Source organism: Chelonoidis abingdonii, chromosome 19, assembly GCF_003597395.2.
Source record: "Chelonoidis abingdonii isolate Lonesome George chromosome 19, CheloAbing_2.0, whole genome shotgun sequence".
NCBI lineage: Eukaryota > Metazoa > Chordata > Testudines > Testudinidae > Chelonoidis > Chelonoidis abingdonii.
In genome coordinates this window covers 7,060,878-7,083,772 of record NC_133787.1, presented here as the reverse complement: position 1 = coordinate 7,083,772, position 22,895 = coordinate 7,060,878, and the positions used below count along the sequence as shown (strand labels likewise).

Genomic DNA, 22,895 nt, shown 5'->3' with positions numbered 1-22,895 from the left:
TGTGAACACAGGGTTACGTTCTGCCACACACAGCCACTGCTGTATAATTTAGCTCTTCTGGAATAGCTCCCTGTGTGGATGCCTTGTTTGTCAGGAACTGTGGGCTGGAGTTCCTTCAGTTGATCCTTGGGCTGGCTCAGTCTTCAGGCCAGTAAATGAGCCCAGCTGGGCTGCAGCAGCATCACTTCATTGAAACCAATCAGGCAGCCCGGCCAAGGTGCCCACAGGTCTGCCTTGGAGCTCAGCAGTAGCAGCAGGTCACTGGCTGCTCTACACTTCCGCTCACAACTGTGACTGATCCTGCTCCTGTTCCAGCCTTGTTCCCAGTCTTTTTCCTGCCCTGCTCCAGTCCACACCAGCCCTACTCAGTTCCTGACTCTGGCCCTGACCCTGGGCTCTGATTCTCCTGCCATGCTCTGATCTGTGACGCTATTTCAGAATAATTAGCAGAGTCATTATTGCTAGAATAGTGTGTCTGCACGGGAAGCTATTCTGTAGTGGCTCATCCTGCAATAGCTTTGCCTATATTTGGCCTGTATGTGTAGCGGCTTTGAAAATTTCTTTGAAAACTTAGTATATTGATCCCCAATGTGGAAAGAGCATATTATAACAATTTTTAACCATCTAAGTAATTCAGTTGTCCCTACACTACCTCACACAACTCCTCAAAACTTAATAATGACAGTGGGAGTAGAATTCAGATCCCACAAAAGCACCCTGCCATTTGAGCTAAAGGGGAATCTCCACTATTTTCTGTATATGGCCTATGACACACAGTTGTGCTGTCCTAATTCCAATCATTCTAATTCTGATGCTGCAGACGTACACTAGCCAGTTTGTTGAAATATTATGGTGTATTTGGGTGTAATGGGTCACTTTTTTGTGTGACTCCATAATATCAAATGCACAATTAAGAGGATAAAATGGACTAGTCTGAAAAGCATTAATTATTCTAGGCTATCATTCACTTTTCAGAAACTGGGTTCACAACTTTGATATTCTTCTTCTGAGGGAGTGGGAAACTAGTTAATATTCTAGATTTGTTGCTAGCCAAAGGGGAGGGAAATACTGTTTATAGGAAAAATACATGGTATGAGTGAGGAAAAGGTGGAAGAAGCTGAAAAGACCTTATTCCATACTTTTACCCTGTGATTTGTGCTGGTCTTTTGAGAGCTGTTTTGATTTATTTTTTTTTAATTAAAGAAAGAATACAAACATTTTCCAATTTTTTGACCACTTGTAGTTATCCCCTTACCTTGACTTCAACTAGAGCCACAGATACTTGGTGTTTCTCAAAAATGGCTCAAGTTGGGCACTCACAGTCAGAGGCTGCTTTTGAAAATGTTGGCCAAGGGCAGAATAATCAGTACAGTTCCCGTGATTGCTTAAGCCCAGGGTAAACAGAGAATTTCAGACCTGAGACCGTCAGTTCAGACCTAAGATGAACTGAAATCTAGAGGTGGTTGGGAATTTTGGAACAATTTTCTGACACAATGCACCTCTCTTACAAAACTGAAATTTTCCATGGGAGAACCAGATTTCCATTTGCTGGCTCCCGTTTTAGTGAGTCCCATTTAACTTGTCGTTGGCCACGTGGCAGTTTGTTCATTATCTGCTGCAAACTTCATTGGGAAACCTGAGACTAAATAAATACATGGGTTGTGAAGCATAGTGCCATACATAGCAGCAGAATCTATTGAAGCTTTATTTTCTTTAAGCGGCTAGGGGAAAAAATTCTGCACGTTTTGAGAGGCTTAAATAACGTCCCACTTAACAGCCCTGAAAATAAACTGCTACTCTCAAAGGAATTCCAAATGACGGAAACATCTAGATTCTTTTTTTGGGGCTACCAAAAATAAAGCGATTGCTGGTTCCTTTGGGCTGCAGCTTTTGGTATGTTCCTGGCTATTAGTCTGAGCCCATTGCTGTTTATCAACAGAGGTGTCTGCTGTGGTAGGATAATGCTGTCATTAGTATGTTTTAAAATAAGGTGTGAATCTCCAGGTGGGTGCCATGTGGTGAGATAAGCATTGATCCTTGCATAGACACCCGCCTCAAAGACCTGGCGTCTGGCAGCTTACAGGCACCATACATTGTGTATTCTTAATGTGTGTGGGTTCTGCCCTGTCTTTCCAACCTGATGTAAGAGGTGTTTACAAATCCTTCATTAAACTGTGCTCTTAATGTCAGTTTTTTTTCCCTGTTCCCTAACGAGGGACTGTCTGCATCACCCATCGTTGCAGAATAAAAGCCAGTCCTTGGCTCCTGTTGCCAGTTGCTGACAAAGCTCACCCTATCCTGCAGGAGCAATGCTAATCCTGATTGTAACTAAACCGAAATGCTCTGGTTGCAGTAGAAGCCACGTGATGGCTTTGGAGAAAGCAAAACTTCCATGTATAAATAGGCAATTACCTACCACATGTATTTAGCATCAGGAGGTAGCCATGTTAGTCTGTGTTCACAAAAACAACGAGGAGTCTGGTGGCACCTTAAAGACTAACAATGTATTTGGCGTTACGTATTTAGACTAACTAGTATTTATAACAGACTAAATAGTCTTTAGCGTTTAGTTTTAGACTATCAATGTATTTAGCGTTAACCTTTTTGCATGGCCGAAAACCTGCTGTGCGTTTATCCTTAAGGAATGGAAGGTGTATTAAATGAGAGGAACACATGGAAAAATACAGTCTTAATCTTATCTGCTAGCTTTTCAAAAGCGAGGCTGAAGACGAGTTTTCTTTGCTTGTGAAGCCTGCTGTTTAGTGTGTGTTACGCTTCTCAGTGATTGGTTGTTCTCGAGAGTAGGACAAGAAGTAATCAGTGTAATTTGCAGCAGGGGCAATTTAGGTTGGGTATTTCAAACTTTTTAGCCCTAGGAACAGTTAAGCACTGGGACAGGTTACCAAGGGAGGTTGTGGAATCCCCATCTTTGCACATTTTTAAGAACAGGTTGGACAAACACATGTCCGGGATGGTCTAGATTTACTTGTTCCTGCCTCAGCACAGGGGACTGGACTAGATAACCTCCTCCCTACACTTCTATGATTCACCCCTCAATGCTTGTTCTATACGAGCGTCCTATGGCTCCAAGTTGGTTCTTTAGCTCCTGCTATAGGTGCTCATGCTCTAACTCTGGAAGTCCCAGCATCACCCATGGGAGAGGACTAAGATGCTAGACCAGAGGTGGGCAAACTATGGCCCACAGGACTGTCCGGCCCGGCCCGGCCCCTGAGCTCCTGGCCAAGGAGGCTGGCCCCTGCCCCCTCTCCTGCTGCCTCCCTTTCCCCCCACCCCCTCCCGCTGCAGCCTCAGCTCGCCGCACTGCCTGCACTCTGGGCAGTGTGGCTGCGAACTCCTGCTGGGCAGCGTGGCTGGCTCTGGCCAGTAAGGGGGCGGGGAGTGGGGGGGGTTGGATAAGGGGCAGCGGGTCCTGGGGGGCAGTCAGGGGACAGGGAGCAGGAGCTGTTTGGATGGGGCGGAGGTTCGGAGGGGGGGCAGTCAGAGGACGGGGAACAGGGGGGTTGGATAGGCATAGGAGTCCCAGGGGGGCCTGTCGGAGGTGGGGGGGGTGGATAAGGATCGGGGCAGTCAGGGGACAGGGAGTGGGGGGGGTTAGGGGCAAGGGTCCAGGGTGGGAGTGGTCAGGGGACAAGGAGCAGGGGAGTTGGATGGGTCAGGGGTTCTGAGGGGAGCAGTCAGGGGGAAGTGGGAGGGGGCAGATGCCAGGCTGTTTGGGGAGGCACAGCCTTCCTTACCCGGCCCTCAATACAGTTTGGCAACTCTGATGTGGCCCTCGGGCCAAAAAGTTTGACCACCCTTGTGCTAGACATTAGATTTGCCTGGGTTTAGACTTTGATGAAATGCTACAAAATTGTGTCCTGACCAACAGGAAAGGTTTCCAAGCAAGAAACTGCCATTTCTGAGACCACTTAAGCTGAATTTCAACAAGGAGTGACAGTGCGGACCAGACCAATGCTTCAGTGCTCAGTGTTAGTGACAACCACCATGACTGGGTGATGGTACTCCCATATAATGTGGTGGAGCACCTCTGACGTCTGCAGAGCTGTGCCAACCTTATGCCAGTTGTTATCTGTCGAAAGTTACTGAAAACATGTCTCCAGCCTTTACTTTGTGTTCAACGCTTCACTTCCACTAGCTCCTTCTAATTGAACCATTTTCCTTCCTTCCCAAACTGCAGGTGATTAAGTACACGTTGGATCCCGTGTGGAAGCCGTTCACTGTGCCTTTAGTGTCGCTGTGTGATGGAGATGTAGAAAAGCTGATCAAGGTAACTGTTAATATAGGGCTGGTGTCCACTTACCGGAGAATCGATGTGCAGTGATCGATTCACCGGGGGTCGACTTAGTGGGTTTAGTGAAGACCTGCTAAATCAACTGCTGATCACTCTCCCGTCGACACCGGTACTCCACTGGAATGAGAAACATATGGTAAGTCGACGGGAGAATTTCTCCCATCAACTCAGCGCAGTGTAGACACTGCAATAAGTCAACCTAAGGTACATTGACTTTATTAACATTATTAATGTAGCTAGAGTTGCGTAATTTAGGTCGACTTAGCCCCGTAGTGTAGACCTGTCCATAGAGTGACCCTTATGTTGCTCTGGCTCCTTGTTGCATTATGGTACTCAGTCTCTGACAATGTGGTGGATGGTAGGGGAGGAAGGGTGAAGATGGCTTTGAGGTGGAAACTAACGCAGATCCAGAACCGCTGAGGAGGAGTTCATATGCTACCAAGAAGCAAGGCCACATTTCTATGATAAATCCAGGGTGACTGGTTTCTTTCTCCTAAAGTCACATCAGCTGTCTGCAGCGGCTGAGCAAATGTTTCCTGGCAAATTGCAACAGAAATTCCAGCACATGACATCACATTTGCTAGCTACATGGGTCATGAACAGGTTTGGAGCCTTTAGAGCCACCACACACACCTGCAAGTGGAGCTCATGGAATAACTGCTAGCAGGTAGTAGGAGGAGGTTGTGGTTCATAGTGGAGCAGCGTTAGAGGGGGATGAGATGCTTTGCCAATGGATTTCATAGCGATTTGCTGACGGCAGAGGATGGTGAGGATCTAGAGGGGCATGTGCTGAGAAGATCTAGCAAGTCTCTACTGAGCATGTGCAAAGTCTGATTTTTATTTTTTTTCAAGGGCTTATAACTTGGCCAACCTATAACTTGGCCGGGTCAGATTTTCACAGGGACAGCTAATGGCCTTTCCCTGACACAAAAACTACCCTCCCTGGTCAATTTCAAGCCCCTGGTCTAAAGCAAAGAAAAGGTCACCAAAATTTAACAAAGGAAGAACGCAGCATGTTTTCCAACCTTGTTTCTGGAAACAGTTGAACCATTTTGTCTGAAAATTTTCAGAAAAATTCAGGTTGAGGCAGACAGACACCTAGACTTAAAAGTTTTTCAGTCCAAGTGGTTAAAGTTTGGCAAAGTTATCAGCAACTGGATATAGGGCTTTATAATGGGAAGTGTTAGGTGACCTTAATAACATGTGACACGCTACCAATCCTGCTATAACAAAGAGCCCTTACAATCAGCACAAGGGGCGAGCAACTGTGTCAGGCTATTTCATTACTGCACACTCAGGAGACACTTAGCTCTAGAAAAGACGATGAGATGTTTCAATCAGTACTAAGTAGGAACTGCCTGTCATGGTTTTAAAAAATAGAATATTTTAACTATGACATCAGATAGTGAAATGTCAGTAGTGGCAGTGCATATAATGCCCTACTACAGTTTGACAGGTCATGAAATAATGTGAAATCAATAAAAATGAAAATAAAAACCTTTATAACATTTCTGAAACTGAATCTTTGGAAATTTCAAGTCTGGAGAAGTGCTAGTGGACTGGTTCCTGGTGGTGGTGTCATCATCGAAATCTGTTCTGAGTAGGTTAGACCACATGCTGATGGTTAAAGTGCTGTAGGCTGGCCTACACTAGTGCTCATTCAGTTCCTACCGCTGGAAGGAAATTTCTAGTAATAGGCCCCGCCCGGTGCTTAATTTGTAATGGCAGACGTGCCAGGGCTCAAGCAATTTTTTTACTTTCATAGCTGACGCGGCAAATCCAGAGGTGCCGAGCCTATGAACTGCCAAGTCTGAAGGTGCTGGGGCTCAGGCCTGGCACAAGTTAAGTACTGATCTCGGCCCCAGAGGAGGGAGCATCTAAAGTCGTTCTCTGGAGATCCCTGCCTTCATAGTCAAGGCAGAGTTGTTGCTGACAGGATCCAAAAAGCCATGCTCTGCCCTCATTGGCTGGCAGAAAGGCTGTTATGAGCCAGGGCCTTCGGGAGGCAGTGTCGGGATAGTGGGGAAAGGAAGAGAGAGGATAAATCTGAAGGGTTGAGCAACGTGACTAATCTAACCACAAGCAAGACCCGCACCTCTGCTGTGCATGAGAATGATCATTTCCCCTCCTCTTCCCCAGGTCATGTGTTACGATTACGACAGTGATGGGGGACACGACTTCATTGGGGAGTTCGAGACCTCTGTAGCCAAGATGTGTGAAGCCCAAGATACCTTGCCGGTAAGTGTCGAAACACCGCCGGGTTTTAAAAAAATGGTTTGGGGAGGAGGAACCCAGGGTCCTCTTGGCTAAGGGTTTCAAAAGTGGCTCTTACCACGAGTGACTTCATGCTTTAAAACAATGCTAAACCATCCCCCTACTCTGAAAATCAGGCTCTTTTAAGGTGTCTGGGCACCCAGAATCACCATTCATTTCTGAAAATCTTGGCCACTGTTGGCTCCTGTTTTTCTAACATTCTCCTGTTCTCGTTTCTGAACCTGTTGCTGGTGGAAGTGCTCGTTGGCTAACTGGGGTCGCTGCCACATGGGGGTTGAGCTTTGTGTCCAGCCCTGGTGACGTGATGATTCTACTCCATTTCACACTGCAGCTGTGTCACAGCATGACACTGCAATGTTTCTCCAGCCTGACTGAGATTAGGGGGTCTTGTTTTAGATATGGACCTGTCCTGGGGAAAAAATTGGGCTGCATAAAATCCAGTAGGTTCAAGGTAATAAAGGCATATAATAGACCCCCATTTCCTTCAGCGGGTTCTGGGTTGTTATTATTTATTTGTATTGTAATCACACCAAGATTAGGCCTTGTTGTGTGTGCCATGTCCATGCACATTGGGTACGTCCACACTTCCAGCTCCAGGAGACATACCCGCGCTAGCTCTGATTGAGCTAATGCACTGAAAATAGCAGGGTAGCCATGGCAGTGGGGGGCACCCCGAGTGTGACCCTAGTCAAGAACCTAGGTGTATAGTCAGCCAGCTAGCTGCTCACACCACTGCGGTGACGCCGCTATTGTTCAGAGCTAGCGGGGCTATGTCTACCTGAGCTGGCAATTACACCTCTGGTGCCAGCGTCGATATATACAGAGTGAGAGGCAGTGTCCGCCCCAAAGAACTCACTTTTTAAACAGACCAAACAGAAAGGGTGGGAGAAGATAAGAATTATCCCATATGAGGAATGGAGAAGGACAGTAACCCCACCCAGGAAGTCTGTCAGAGTTTGGAATCAAACCGATTTCCCCTGATTCCCAACCCACTGCATTAGCTACTTTCCCACTTTCCCTTCAGTAACCTTACTACTAAACACCTCCTTGAGTGCCATCCACCTTCTGAGTGCTGTGCAGGCCTTAATTAGCTCCCCTTCAAATTCCTCTGTGATGTGGGTGAGCATCATGATCCCTGTCTTACAGATGGGGAAACTGAGGCACATAGGTGTATTGACTTGTGCAGACCCAGTGAAGGCTTCAGAGTTGGCTGCCCAACAGAGAAGTGCAGCTCTCGGGCCGTGATCTCACGTGAATTGGGCGGGTGTTGGTGTGCTGAGATTCCTGTGTGTCCTGCGTGTTCCGGTTGGATTGCTCTGCCGGTGTTTCCTCACTTTGATTCTCTTGGGCTTTTTGAAGGGGTCTGATTCTCACTCATTTAATTTTGTCCTTGCTTTAATATAACTTAAAATCCCACTTGCACTGCCACTGGGAGACTGAATCAGAGCGGAGACTGTAATTCACGTACATGCCAACACCCAGCGAGCGTCCATCTCCTTTGATAGATAGACCTGAACATACAGAATAGCGCAAGCCCAGACCTCCCGTTGACCTGCCTGCTGCTGCTGTCAAGTTCTCACTGGGACTATGCCCATAAATGTCATATTTTTGTCCCTCGTCACAGCAGTAGGGCATATTCTGAGAGGGCTGGAAAGAATCGATGCTTGGACCATTCACTTGCATCTGCATCGAATCCCAGAAGGTGCTTTGCTGCACATATAAGTGCGTGTTTTAGCGAAGATGCCCCATTCCATCACTGCAGTGCTGCAGGATAATGAGAAGGGTATTTCTACCTTTTGCTTAAAAGCTTCTCTCAGACAGGCACCCCTACTGTCCTTTGTCTGGGATCTGGCATCTAAGTATAATTTTAGAGGCAGCCATTAAAAGAGGATGTCATAGGTTTCACCGCCACTCTGAACTTTAGGGTAGATGTGGAGACCTGCATGAGAACCCCTAAGCTTAATTACCAGCTTAGATCTGGTTGCTGCCACCACCCAAATCATTTAAAACAGGTGTTTATGAGTCATTTGGGAAACTCTGTCTCCCCGCCCTCCCCCCAAAATCTCTCCCTCCCAAGTACTGTAACCCTTCCCTGGGTAACCTTGAGAGACTTCCCCACCAATTTCCTGGTGAACACCGATCCAAACCCCTTGGATCTTAAAACAAGGAAAAAATCAATCAGATGCTTAAAAAGAAGAATTTTAATTAAAGACAAGGGGTAAAAGAAATACCTCTGAGAGATTAGCATGAAAGCTATTCTCACAGACAACAGATTCAAAACACAGAGGACGTTCCCCTGGGCAAGAACCTTAGTTACACAAAAGAAAACCCAATTTGATTATCCCTCTAATGCAAAAAGACAAAGTCACAAAAGGAAATAAACATAAGCTATTTAATTCCTTCTCTAATACTCACTACCCTGAGAGGAGGCTGATTCCTGGATCTTTTCTCTCCAGCACACAACTTAATGAACAGACAAAAGAAAAACTCCTTTCCTTCCTCTTGAAACATCTTGTCCATCCATTGGTTCCTCTGGTCAGGCGTCAGCTAGGCTAGGTGAACTTCTTAACCCTTTATTGTCTGTTTATGACAGAGGGCACTCTCCTAGCTCCACACATGTGTAAAGGCAGACTGCCCCCATGGCTGGAATGGAGGGGTGGTGGTAAAGTGTCCCGGCTTGGGCAGACACACACAGATCCTAGCTCTGCTCTAGCCATTGCACTAAAATCAGCAGCGTGGCACAGGGTCACCTCCTGTGTACAACTCCAGCCAATCCCCTGAGTGCGTATTCAGGCAGCTAGCCCAAGCCGGCCACCTTTGCCGCTGTGGCCACACTGCTATTTTTAGGCACTACCTCGAGCACAGCTAGTCTGTGTACATCTCCCTAAGATGGAAATTACAGCTCCCCACTACTGTGTAGATGCAGCCTAGGTCTGCTCACTGCGGGGCATACGGGATCGGCGTGTTCTAACCACCCCCCAAATACTAAGGTGCAGTGGTGCCCAACCTTTTTGTGGCCACTAGCACATTCATGTTTTCAGAAGAGTGTGGCGGGTACCAACAATTACTCACATACAGGGCCAGCTCCAGGCACCAGTGGAGCAAGCACGTGCCTGGGGCAGCGCATGCTACGGGGCGGCATTCCATTCATTCTGTAGAGTCAGAGTGTTTGTTTTTTGTTTTTTTTGTTTTGTTTTTGGGGGGGTTTTGGCACCAGTTCTGGGCAGTGCAGAGAAAAGCTGGAGAGAAGCTGGGAGAACAGAGAACATCGGTGCCCACATCCTGCTGCCCCGGAGTTCTCTGTCCCCGGCAGGTGCAGGGCCGTGGCTTCTCTCCGGCTTAAGCTGCGGCCCCACACCTGCCAGGGACCGAGAACACCGGCGCCTGCAGTCTGCAGCCCTGGAGAAGCCCGAGAGAAGCTGCAACCCCATGCCTGCCAGGGACTGAGAACACTGGCGCCCGCAGTCTGCAGCCCTGGAGTTCTCTGTCCCCAGCAGGCGTGGGGCTGCAGCTTCTCTCCCCTGCTGGGCACTAGATGGGCGCACATAAATGCCCCGGTGGGCGCCATGGCACCTGCGGGCACCAAGCTGGGGACCACTGCTAAGGTGTCTCCTGCAGCTTAAATGTCCAGGCCTCTCCCCCATCCTCCAGCCACATTCTTTTTCCATACCAAAGCAGCTTTTAAGGTTCTTTCTCATTAAAATAACTGGAAACTATTGAGTTACTCATTTCCTGCCCTGTGATTTCTTCCCAGGGAATGTGCTGGAACTTGACCTACATGACAACACAAGATTCCTGACATACTTGGCCAAATATTCTCTTATTTATAAAAGCTGTGAGAGCCACAGTGCTTCAGGCAGCTGAATTTTGGTCCCACTTGCAGATGAGTCAAGGTCTGATTTGCTAGCTGTCTGGAATGGTGCCTGTTGATAATGTGGATTCTCTCTGACCCAGTCACACTCCTCCTTTCCTCTGTCTCTCTCCCTTTGCTTAGTCCTTCTCCCTGAAGGATGGCCTCTCACTCCTGCCCGTGCCTACATCTACAGATAGCCCCTGTAACCTACGCAGTTTAACGTGCTCCTGTTAGTTGGCTCTGTGGTGCCGCTTGTAGAGACGACGTGATACTGCAGAGAAGAAGGATGTTCTTGTGGTTAAAGTTGGGCCTCAAGAGATCTGGGTTGGATTCCTGGCTCTGCCACAGATTCCCTGCGTTAACTTGGGCAAGTCATTTAATCTCTCTCTGCTTCCAAATCCCACTCCTATCCCATAGATTGCTAGGCATATAGGCTAGGGACTGTCTTTTATTTACATGCATGTACACTGCCTCGGAGAACAACATCTTGATCTTGGCGGGAGCTTCTAGGTGCTACACAATAACTGTTCAAGAAGACAGTGTAACAGGTAGATACTGACATTCCCAGATCTCTTGCGTATGTCACACTTTTATTGTACATATGCCTTGGAAGAGGGGAGGTTTATGGTGAAAGGGGGTCGCTGGGGCATGTCTCTGTAACAGCTTATAAATAGAACAAGTACACACACTGGTTTACCCAGTGACTAATCAACCTCTGCATTCCCGCAGCTTGGACTCTTGTCTGTTTCCCGCTTTCTGCTCTGTCTAGTACCCAGTGCTCCTAATAGAATTACTTGCTGTGAATAATCCAGGCAGCTTCTTTATTGCAGACCCCAGGAGCTGAAGCTGTCAGCAGTGTCTCTTTACTCCTTTCGGGTGACTATACAACAGCATTCCAATGGCACCTATTTGGCAACATTATCCAGACTCAGTTTCCCACTAGATCTTGATTCCCCTTAACATGCCTGTGTTTGCTAAAGCCGAGCCAAGGGGCTGGGTTTATACTTTCTCTGTTCCGCTTTGCCCTGTGTTGGAAATCTGTTTGTTTATAGAGCTATGATCTTAAGCATACAAGGGTGTCGCTATGGGCTAGATTTTCAAGGGTTCAGTACCCACAACTGGTCAGCGTCTCTTTCAAAAGATCTCAGTGTGTGGTTAGAACCACCTTTTCAAAACCCAACATAGCTGAGCTTTTTTTCAAAATCTGACTTAGATGCCCAAAGGGGAGCTGAGCCTTCTCTGAAAATCTGGTCCCGGGGGGACCATTAAGGGGAGAGGTATCTACCCCCCAACAAATATTATCATGTCAAATAAAGAATGGCCTTGCTCAGCAGATAATGAGTTAGTGATTTCGGTGATTTGGTGCAGGGATGCCCAGAGGATTCAGGGGGCCCAAGCCAAAGCAGGGGAGCTGAGGCACTTGTACTCACCCAGTGGCAGTCTGGGTCTTCAGTGGCATTTCAGTGGCGGGGAGCCCTTCAGTTGCTGCACATCTTCAGCAGCCCTGAAGGACCTCATGCCGCCGAAGACCCGTACCGCCATCGGGCCAGGGCTCTTGGGGCCCAAGGCCTGGGGCAAATTGCCCCACTTGCCCGTCCGCCCACCCATCCCGAGCGGCCCTGATTCAGTGACTACAATGGATCTGGTATAACTAGATTTCAGTCAGAGGTAAGATAGACCCCTTAATGGGTCCTTGGGTGTGTCCCATAGTGGATAGAGATGGGGGACTGGGAGTTTTAGGAGCTTTTGGTTCTCCTGCCAGTGGTAAGTCACTTACCTCTTCACCCATTGGTAAAACGGAGATGATCCATGCATATGCTTGTTCTATTTTGAAATGGACAAACGATGCCAGTTGGATACTACTGCAAAGGCCAACACAGCAATGGCAGGGGACAGACCAAGGACTGGGTTGAGACTTCAGGTAAAGGCTCAGTGACCTAGCACAGAAATCAGTGCTGGGACCCATATTTACTTATACGTAACATGGACACACTGGCGTCCCACCATATTGTGTGTAGCTCCTCAGGCCTGGGCTCAGGTATTTGCATGTCGCCTGCTTTATCTGCAGTAAAGCACCAGGAATACTTCAGGGGGTATGTCACTGTTTAGGGAAAGAGGCAAATTCCAATCTGACAGTGGACCCCCAGGCAAGCACTGGGAGGCTGGTTGCCTGCAGCATGAGGCCGTTCAACATCTAAAGCACATCCGTATGCTGTTTATATACAGAACCCTGCAGCTAGGCACAGGAAATAAAAAGAACTAATAAAAACTGGCTGGCTAAACATGTTGCTAAACATAGACCTGCTGCAGCTGCTCTTCAGTATAACGCTGCCTGCAGTTCTGGTCCCAGTATCTGGGGAAGGAAGTAGGAGAAACTAAAGGACATTAAAAATGAGGCAAGGCTGGAAGACAAGACCTTGAAGCCGAGGGAGCTAAGCTGATGTAATCTTGGGAAGAGAAGGACATGCTTGGTCCTACAAAGTAACAAGCTCGCTGCTGAAAGGGAATTATCCTGTCTCCAAAGAGAGTAGAGATGAGGAACCAGTGACCCAATTCTGAGGAAGGAAATGAGTGTTGGCATTACAGCTAAGTTCTTACCTGTTAGACCCACTGGGCACTTTAACGGGATCTCTGGGAAGGGGATTGAGGCACCATCTCTGCTGGGACTGAAGCTCGGTTTAGGCTTGATGGCAGGATTTCCCCCACTCCATTCCCGAACGCAGGCAGTCTCGGTTCGAGCCAAGTGACCATGGCCGACCCTGGGTCTGATTCCGTGACCTGGTTCTGTGCTTACTCTAGCCGGGGGTTGGTCCGTGAGCTGGGTCGCGTGGGCCACCAGATGAAGGGAGCTGCAGATGAGCAATGGTGGTTAACCGAGATAGCGTGCTGCGCGACACCCAGGAGCTGCCTGTGCCTGCGGGCCACTGAACCGTCTCCCTATGTGCTTGTCTGGAGGATGGGAAGCCATTCTGGGAACCCCTGGGTTGGTGGCATTATGGCCCTCCTTGGCTCTGCCATCACATGTGAACTGTTGGTGATGCCGCTGAGCCTGCTACGTGCTGATACTCAGACTGGACATCACCACTAAAAATTCTCATGATGGGCCTGTACACCACTACCTGGGGAAGGACTCTGACTCTGAGGTGACCAGCCCTCTGTGGAGAAAGAAGGGGTTTGGGACTGTTTAGAAAAGCTGGACGAGCACAAGTCCATGGGGTCGGATGCGCTGCATCCAAGGGTGCTGAGGGGGTTGGTGGATGTGATTGCAGAGCCACTGGCCATTATCTTTGAAAACTCATGGTGATTGGGGGAGGTCCCAGATGACTGGGAAAAGGCTAATATAGTGCCCATCTTTAAAAAAGGGAAGAAGGAAGATCCGGGGAACTATAGGCCAGACAGCCTCACCTCAGTCCCTGGAAAAATCCATGGAGCAGGTCCTCAAGGAATCAATTCTGAAGCACTTAGAGGAGAGGAAAGTGATTCAGGAACAGTCAGTCAAGGGATTGCATCCAGGGCAAGTCATGCCTGACCAACCATGATTGCTTCATGTGACGCAGATAACTGGCTCTGTGGAGTGAGGGGAAAGCAGTCGGACATGTTATTCCTGTGAATTTTAGCAAAGCTTTTGATTAACAGTCTCCCACAGTTTCTGGCCATCACGTTAAAGAAGTGTGGGCTGGATGAGGGACATAAGGTGGATAGAAAGTGGCTAGATCATACAGGCTCAATGGGTAGCGATCAAGGCTCCCATGTGCTAGTTGGCAGCCATGTCAGCCCAGAGTGCCCCAAGGGTGGTCCTAGACGGTCGGTCCTGGGGCCAGTTTTGTTCAGTATCTTCATTATGATCTCGGAATATGCAGTGGATTGCACCCTCAGCAAGTTTTCAGGTGACACTTAAACTAGGAGGAGTGGTAGAATGCCGGAGGGTAGGGATACGGATACAGAGAGACCTCAGGAACAAATTAGAGGATTGGCTAAAAAGAAAATCTGACTGGAAGTTCAACAAGGATAAGTGCCAGAGTCCTGCACTTAGGACAGAGAATCCCGATGCACTGCTGCAGACTAGGGACCGAATGGCTGGGCAGCAGTTCTGCAGAAAAGGGCCTAGGGGTTAGAGTGGACGAGAAGCTGGATATAAGTCAGCAGTGTGCCCTTGTTGCCGAGAAGGCTAATGGCATTTTGGGCTGTATAAGTAGGAGCATTGCCAGCAGATCGAGGGGTGTGATCATTCCCCTCTATTCGGCATTGATGAGGACTTATCTGGAATAATGTGCCCAATCTTGGGCCCCACACTACAAGAAGGATGTGGAAAAATTAGAAAGAGTCCAGTGAAGGGCAACAAAAATGATTAGGGGGCTGGAGCACATGACTTATGAGGAGAGGCTGAGGGAATTAGGATTACTTAGTCTGCAGAAGAGAAGAATGGGAGGGGATTTGATAGCTACTTTCAGCTGCCTGAAGGGGGGCTCCAAAGAGGATGGAGCTCGGCTGTTCTCAGTGGTGGCAGATGACAGAACAAGGGGCAATGGTCTCAAGTTGCAGTGGGGGAGGTTTAGGTTGGATATTAGGAAACACTATTATTATTATTTCACTGGGAAGGTGGGGAAGCACTGGAATGGGTTCCCTAGGGAGGTGGTGGGATCTCCATGCTTAGAGGTTTTTAAGGTCAGGCTTGACAAAGTCCTGGCTGGGATAATTTAGTTGGCAATTGGTCCTGCTTTGAGCAGGGGGTTGGACTAGATGACCTCCTGAGGTCCCTCCCAACTCTGATATTCTATGATTCTGCCTGGAGTGGAATTTTGTTCTCCTGGCTTGTCCCTTATTTCACAACAAAGCCTGTAGCAGTGATGTTAGCTCAGCCAGCTCAGCCTAGCACACAATACTTAGATATATAGCAAGGGAACCTCAAGTAGGAGTAGGGAGATGGTGTTACCTCTATATATGGCATCTGGGAGCCCACTTCTAGAATGCCATGTCCATGTCTGGTGTCCACGCTTCCCAAAAACCTGCGAAAATTGTGGGGGGAAAGGGCTCAGGAAAGACCTGCAAGAACATTTCATGGTCTGGGAAACATGCTTCACGATGTGAGATTTACGAAACTCAGTCTATCCAAGAAAAGGTTCACAGGTGGCTTGACCGTGGTCTATAAATACCTGCACAGGGAAGAGATTTCTGTTTGTAGGCAGCTATTTAGCAAGGAAAAAACCCATCATGAGATTCAGGGGTTGGAGGCTGAAGCAACATAAATTCACATGAGAAAGAAGGCACACATTTTTAAGTGAGGGTGACCAATCATTAGAACTGCTGAAGGGAAAACCAGGGTGCATCTCTGCTTCTCAAGGAGGCTCTCCCTATCCAGTTACTGCTGAAATCGCTGCTGGATTGAATTGGTTTCTGAAGAGCATGTGTGTTCCTTTGCAATGGAACAGATTGTTGAAGTCCCAAGGAAGGATGCCCCATTTCCCCACTTGCAATGGCTTTCTCTCACCCTCCCATCCCCTTTAAATAACCCAAGGTGAGTGCTATATTGAGGACAGAAATTAGTGGATGTGAGCACCTCTATAAATCACTCCCAAGGGTTCTCCAGGTAGGTACTCAAAGAGTAGATACCCCATTATCCCTCCACTGTCAGAGGTAACACATAAGGTTCATTCGTGTCTGTTAAGCACTCTGAAATCCCTGGGCAGAAGGTGCTGCAGTGGGGTAAAATATTAGTTATTGTTTTAAAGATGAAAAATGATTAAAAATGAATACTAATTTAATATTAGCCATTAATTATTGTGAGATGTTTTTGGTTGTTGCAGCAGCTGGCTTACACTGGGAGACTCAGCTGTTGGCTGAGAAGTCCTTAGGTAACTGTTCAGCTAGCGTGCCCATGAGCTGCTGACTTCCGGGTAGCTATCCCACACCGAATGGGATGGCCAGCCCTTGTCGGAATGTGGCTTTCACATGGTGTGCTGTGTGTCTTGTTTGTTACAGCTAGAATTAGAATGCATTAACCCCAAAAAACAAAAGAAGAAAAAGAATTATAAGAACTCTGGCGTCATCTTTGTGAAATCCTGCAAAGTAAGTGCAAAGCATTTTAAAAACCCTGTCTCTCGGGGGGCGGGGGCGGGGGGGGAGGTGTAGATATCGTAGGTAAGTTCAGGAGCAGAATCCCCTGTAAAAACTGGGATGGACCTACCAGTGCAAATTCATTAGTAAAGCGACACTCCTCTGCTCTTCCAGCAAGAAGTAAAAAATCATGGCACCGCCACGTTGGGTCTGGTACGCAACTGTGATGCTGCAGCAGAGCAGTATCAAGGATTCTGTAGAATTAGGCAGAGCGTGGATTATCAAACGTTTCTGTGGAGCAGGACAGCATGACTGGTCATGTTTGTGCTTCCTGTTCTGGCTCTGCCCATCTTGTCACCTCTGGTAGCAGGCCACCCCCTGCTTATGGTAATAACCTACCTGAGAAGGAGCAGAGGTCTCTGGTCTGTTGAATTGTCGGAATTCGCACAGAATCGGGTGAGTAGCAAGCTGGTAAGAAGAGGGATGTGGAATTGGAAGTTGTGCAATTACTGGCTTGGCCATGACTTGTTTTAGGATACAAGGATGTGCGCAGTATCCATAAATAAAACGTAATCCTCCCCCGATAATTCTTAAGGCTTGAGGGGGATAAAGCCAGGATTTCACACCACATTTTGAGCTCGGGAGGTGCCCAGTTCAAGATGGCAGTCATCACGCTGACACAGGGCCACCTTTCAGTGGCGCTACATTCACTTTTGATATGGAAATGAAAGGCTGCCTGGGGAAATCCAGACATTTCTTCACCTTTGCTTCATCCCACGAGTCGAGTTTGAGAGAATAAGGGGCAAAATGTCACCTGCTCAACAGTTACACAACTTGTTTTTAAGCCTTCCAGGACTTTCGTGGTGATGAAGGGGGCTGAAATGCAGCTTTGAAAGTCTTTCTTTCCCTTTCTTTCAGATAACCAGGGATTACTCCTTCCTGGACTACATCCTTGGGGGCTGCCAGTTAATGTTTACTGTAAGTATTTTTTGCTGCTCTTTGTCCATCAACTGTAATGAATGAAAAATGTAATTGGTAGGGAGCTCTGGGCTGGGGTCTGTGCATTAACAGAAGCATTGGGCAAACGTTTTTAAAGGTCATTGGAAGATCGATGGTTTAGCCAGGGACATTGGCCTGGCCTGCTTTCCTACAGCAGCCTAGATACCTTGTCCTTTATAGTAGCTAAGAAGCCTTGTCTTCACTTCAAGCTTTGTCTGTACTAGGATTTTAGCCACCAGCAGAGCTACATGGATGTATCTGCACCAACGGACCCCCCCAGTGGAAACACAACTTACCCTAGTGCATTGTGATTTTTTTCACCAATGCAACTTCTTCCCATTTCTAACAAGGGTGAGTTGCACCAGCATAAATAGTGACTGGTTTGCCCCAGTGAGACCACATCAGGTGCTGATTGTGGACTCTCAGCCTTTCAGTGCTTCCTCCAGGCTCACTCAGGTGCCACGTATGGCATGAAGAATGGTAGGATTAGCTAAATCGTTTCTGTTGATCACAACTGGCACAAATTGTACATAATTATCTCGAATGCACATACCCAATCATAGTGACTATACATGCTTCTTAGGTCAATAGTTACCCAAGCATTTCTGTTGCTGGATCCATGTTCACATTTTTCTGGGTATGTGACCCAAGCAGGGCCGACGAGAGCAGGAAAGCCTGTATAAATTACCGGAGCCTGGTGGCCCAGAACGGGGCCTGGGGCTCAGCTTCCCCGGCTTCGTTGGCCTTGTTTAGCTGGTCTGCCCTTGCTGGGGGGCCTGAAAAAAATTTTTCACCAGGGCCCGAACCCTCTCTCGGTGGCCCTGGACCCAAGCAATCCTCTCAGAAAGTCTCCCTGACAGCAGGAATTTCTACAGCTCGTACCTCTGAGTCCTGTTTGTTTGTAGGTGTGTCTCTGATACTCTCAGGAGTGTATCTATTGGTCAGAATGTCTCACAGGTATTGTCCATGGTCCAAGAACCCAGCCCCTCCCCAGTACAGCCAGTATGGAGTAGCCTTTTTTCTGCTTCCTCTTCAAGAGGTGCTGCACCTCCTCTCTCCATCTCGTTTGGGGCCTGCGTGTTTGGATAAGCTTAGCTATGTTTTGTTTGGCTCAATTTCTTGGTTGGCTGTGGTTTGTCAGCTTGTGACAAACCTTCATCGGTGCCCCGGGCAAATGTACTGTAGTTCAGGTTTGAACAGCTTGGAACCCAGTAAGAAATTAGAATACGTATGATCTTTCTTATGTGTCTGTTTCCTGGAATTCTCTGCTATGATACTTCATGGAGTGTGCGTGGAAGGGGAGGGGAAAGGACTTTTTTTTTATCAGAACCACGGAGCAGTTTTCAAGATGAATGAAGATCAGACTTCCCCCAGATCCTTCACTCAAAACTTTCAAACCTTTTTTGAGGTTTGAAAAAGATCCATTAACTTCTCCCCATTATTTTTCACATTGGCTGCTGCCTCTGCTCTTCCTGGTTCTGGCTCGAAGCGGAAATGCGGATAGCTCATTGGCCTGCTAAACCCAGGGTTGTGAGTTCAATCCTTAAGGGTGCCATTTAGGGATCTAGGGCAAAAATCTGTCTGGGGATTGGTCCTGCTTTGAGCAGGGGGTTGGACTAGATGATCTCCTGAGGTCCCTTCCAACCCTGATCTTCTTTGAAAATACTACAAATGATGCTGTTCTTGGAGTCTTGTGTTCCTGAAGATGAGCCAGGAAGCCTTGGGAGTCTCATGTGGGGGAGACAGCTCCAACTAACTCCTGCAGACCTGAGAAGTTCAAAGATGCCTCCAAGTTCTTCGAGGCTTTATTCTAACCCAGCTGAATCTCCAGATCGTCTTCTGAGGTTCACAGTCACTGGTTGGGTCTATAGTCATTTTGCCTTGAAGAACTGATCTGATTATTGAGTGGAATTCACTCGTTGGGCATGTTGCTGACGTATGCGTTGCACGTAATGGGAGAATTTTGGTGTTTCCATTTGCATTTCTAGCCCCTCTTGTTTGATCCCAAGTGCATGGGATTTGTCGGGAGCAATTCGAGAGGCAATGACAGCCCTCGAGTTTAACTGCTTAATAAAATGGATGGGTTTTTTCCCCAGTCCTTTTAATTTCTGAAAATTCCTTTTTTTAGTACAGTATCTAGAGATTTGTGTGTGCGTGCAGCATGTCAATTTTTATTTATTGTCTAAAAAGAGGCGAAGGAGGAAGAGGTGGGGGGGTGGGGAGAGGAAGAGTTACCATAGAAACAGAAATGAATGCCGGAGCTTTTTATACGCAGCTCAACTGTTGTGTTAAGGTCTTAGAGCAGAAGAGTGAACAAAAGGGAAAATGACTAAGTTTGCTGGTAACATCAAACTCCTTTGTACATCAGCATGAAAAGCTGAAATCCACCCTATAGTTTAGCGATCTACTGGTAATTGGCCAGCTTTGTTGTTCGGTTTTCGTCAAAGGGAATGTTCCTTTGATTAGCGTTTCAGTCGGGGAGGGTGGTTCTTCATTTATTATCCTGTAGGCACAATCCTGACTTGGGTTACCAGCAGCACCTGCGGGGATGGACTTGAGGAGCCACTGCAGAGAGAGGGCACCCAGAATTATGACAGGCCGCCTGTCGACAAGGGCCTGGTGCCGCCCTGAAGGTCTCGTGGTATCACGGGACACCAAGAAAAACTGAAAGAAGGAAGCAAGAGAAGGGCAGGAAATGGGGTTCTACAAATGGCACTTCCCGGCCTATCCAGCGGCTTTATGCTTCAGGGAATTCACAACTTTAGACAAACACTCATCAGCTTTCATCTACTTGGTTCCCCATTTATCTTCCACTGTTGTGATGCTGCGGGCATTGATGGTGTCTGTATATACACGAGGAGAGAGAGGACAGGGACTGGGAGCCAGGAGACACAAGTTTCCTTTCCTTGTCCTGGTGTGCGGCCAGGGGAGAATCAGTTCCCCGACCTGAGACTGTTTCCCCTCCTGCCCTTTGTTTCGACTGTGAGCTCTTCTGGGTGTCTCGCGGGGTGTCTGTACAGTGCCTAGCACAACAAGGGCTGACCGGAACAGGGGCCTCTGCCTGCTAAGCTGACACAGATACACGTATACGTGTGAGGGTGGAACAACAGAACCGTGAATGTTAACACTGGGATTGTTCTGTCTACAAGTGCCCTGACAGGCAGTGGGATACTGCACAGGAGGGCTCGGCATTGAAAACCTGCATAGGCTAGTTTCTGTGTCTAATAAACATCTTTTGCAGGAAATGTGAGGGAAGCCAGTGAAAAGCACAAAGCTCTTCCCCCCTCCCCCACAATTTCTATTTCTTTGTCTAGAGCATTAATTTGCTTTCGACTTAAGGATCAGCAAACCATTTTGGGTAAAATCAGAGCTGACCAGACCCCAGCTGAAAGATGAGGTTAACATTGCTGTGCTTATCTGTGCGTCCTGGCTTTCCTTGTTTGCATCCCGAACCAAAATACTGGAGTAACAAGAGGCAGTTCCCACAGGCCCTCAGCTACCTCTGCTGGGCACGACCTAGAAAGCATTTCCGTCTTATCGGGGACCTGGAAGTACTGGTGCCAAGTGACCCCTGCAAAGAAAAGAGCAGGCGAAATGAACTTCCATGAGCCAGGCTGATCCCTGGTGTAAGCTGGTATCAGTGGAGTTACCCAGGGGTGAATTTGCCTCATTAACTGGGATGGGCCTAACTCAGAGCTGATGTCACTGGTGATGACTGGTAAGTTTGCATGATTTTAGCTCAGTCACCAGGGAAGTGTGTGTCGGAGGGTTTAGTAGGAATTGCACTCTCCTGAGTTGCTTTTCCTGCTAATGCCCTGCCTTTTCGTCCCCCACTGGCCCCAGCTCACCTATGTAGTCGCTTTATTAATGCAGAGTGCATGTTAAATGGCATCCTTCTGCTTCGTAATGGGGCCCGATGCACTGCTCAGCCCTGGTCAGAGGGAGAACTAGGGGCAGGACAAAGGAGAGGCGGCTGTTGGTGTGTAAGTTTACACTCAGGCTCAGCAGTGGCTCCAGGCAGCAGCGCTCCAAGCGCTTGCCAGGGGTGGGAAGCCACGGAGGGTGCCCTGCAGGTCCCTGCGAGTGTGGCAGTCAGGCAGCCTTCGGTGGCTTGCCTGCAGGAGGTCCGCCGGTCCTGCGGATTCGGCGGCAATTCAGCGGCAGGTACGCCGAAGCCGCAGGACCGGGGACGTCCCGCAAGCAAGCTGCCGAATCTGCAGGACCAGGGACCTCCTGCAGGCAAGCCACCGAAGGCAGCCTGCCTGCCGTGCTTGGGGCGGCCAAAAAGCCAGAGCCGCCCCTGCTCAGGCTCTTACTGATTTGCCAGTTGCTCCATCACTTATGTCCCCTCTGGATCTGGCCCAATCGTTTGAGATTTGCTTGCCCACTACTGGGATTTCTCCTCTTTCTCCAAACATGCAGAGTAAAATTCAGCTCTGGGATAACGCCACTGAATTTGCCTCATGGAGTTTCTTTCTGGGCGTAGCACTTTGGAGTGTGCAAGGTGGAAGCACTGATGACCACTTCTGCTATTTCAGTCCTTCTGGTTCAGGCTGTAGATAGGACACACAGAGGCGCATGGGGAAGCTCAGCCCAGAAATTTTCAAAAGTGGCCACTGACTTGAGAGCTTTATTTTTTTGGCACCTGATTTAATCTGCTTTATCCAGGGCCTGATTTTTAACAGAACTTCTGAGAACCTTAAATGAAAATTATCTTCAGCATGTGCCACTGGTGCTCAGCATCTCTGGGAATTAGTCTCATGGTCCTCAAATGGGACACCCAAAAATGACTGTTATGCCCAAAACAGCGGCCACTTTTGAAAAATATGGACCCGATCCTCAGAAGGCGTAAAGCCTAGACCAAATAGACTCTGGTTTTAATCAACCAAGCTTTGTAGGAAAGCCGGTGTAAAAGAATTGAACTTCTAGAAACTTTCAAAAATTTTGGCATGGGGTGAGGTTGGTTTACGTTTTGTCCAAACTGCTTTGCTGATCCCAAGTGAAAATGAAGTAAATATGAGTCAACAGTGTAACGCTGTTGCGAAAAAAGCAAACATCACTCTGAGGTGTGTTAGCAGGAGTGTTGTAAGCAAGACACGAGAAGTAATTCTTCGCCTGTACTCCGAGCTGATTAGGCCTCAACTGTAGTATTGTGTCCAGTTCTGGGCACCACATTTCAGGAAAGATTTGGACAAATTGGAGAGAATCCAGAGAAGAGCAACAAAAATGATTAAAGGTCTAGAAAACATGACCTATGAGGGAAGATTGAAAAATATTGTTTAGTCTGGAAAAGAGAAGACTGAGAGGGGACATGATAGCAGTTTTCAGGTATGTAAAAGGTTGTTACAAGGAAGAGGGAGAAAAATTGTTTTTCTTAACCTCTGAGGATAGGACAAGAAGCAA

At 47.9% G+C, this 22,895-nt stretch overlaps 1 protein-coding gene across 2 annotated transcripts in view; it reads left to right on the top strand.

The window, feature by feature from the left end:
* The window catches only part of CPNE2 (copine 2), a 184,174-nt gene that overhangs the window by 108,788 nt on the left and 52,491 nt on the right, over positions 1-22,895 (top strand). For both annotated transcript variants that reach the window (XM_075073711.1, XM_032774049.2), the window contains exons 7-10: positions 4,199-4,288; positions 6,452-6,550; positions 16,419-16,505; positions 17,412-17,471. In XM_075073711.1, the coding sequence (XP_074929812.1) occupies positions 4,199-4,288; positions 6,452-6,550; positions 16,419-16,505; positions 17,412-17,471 (336 nt within the window). The remainder of the gene's footprint in view (positions 1-4,198; positions 4,289-6,451; positions 6,551-16,418; positions 16,506-17,411; positions 17,472-22,895) is intronic.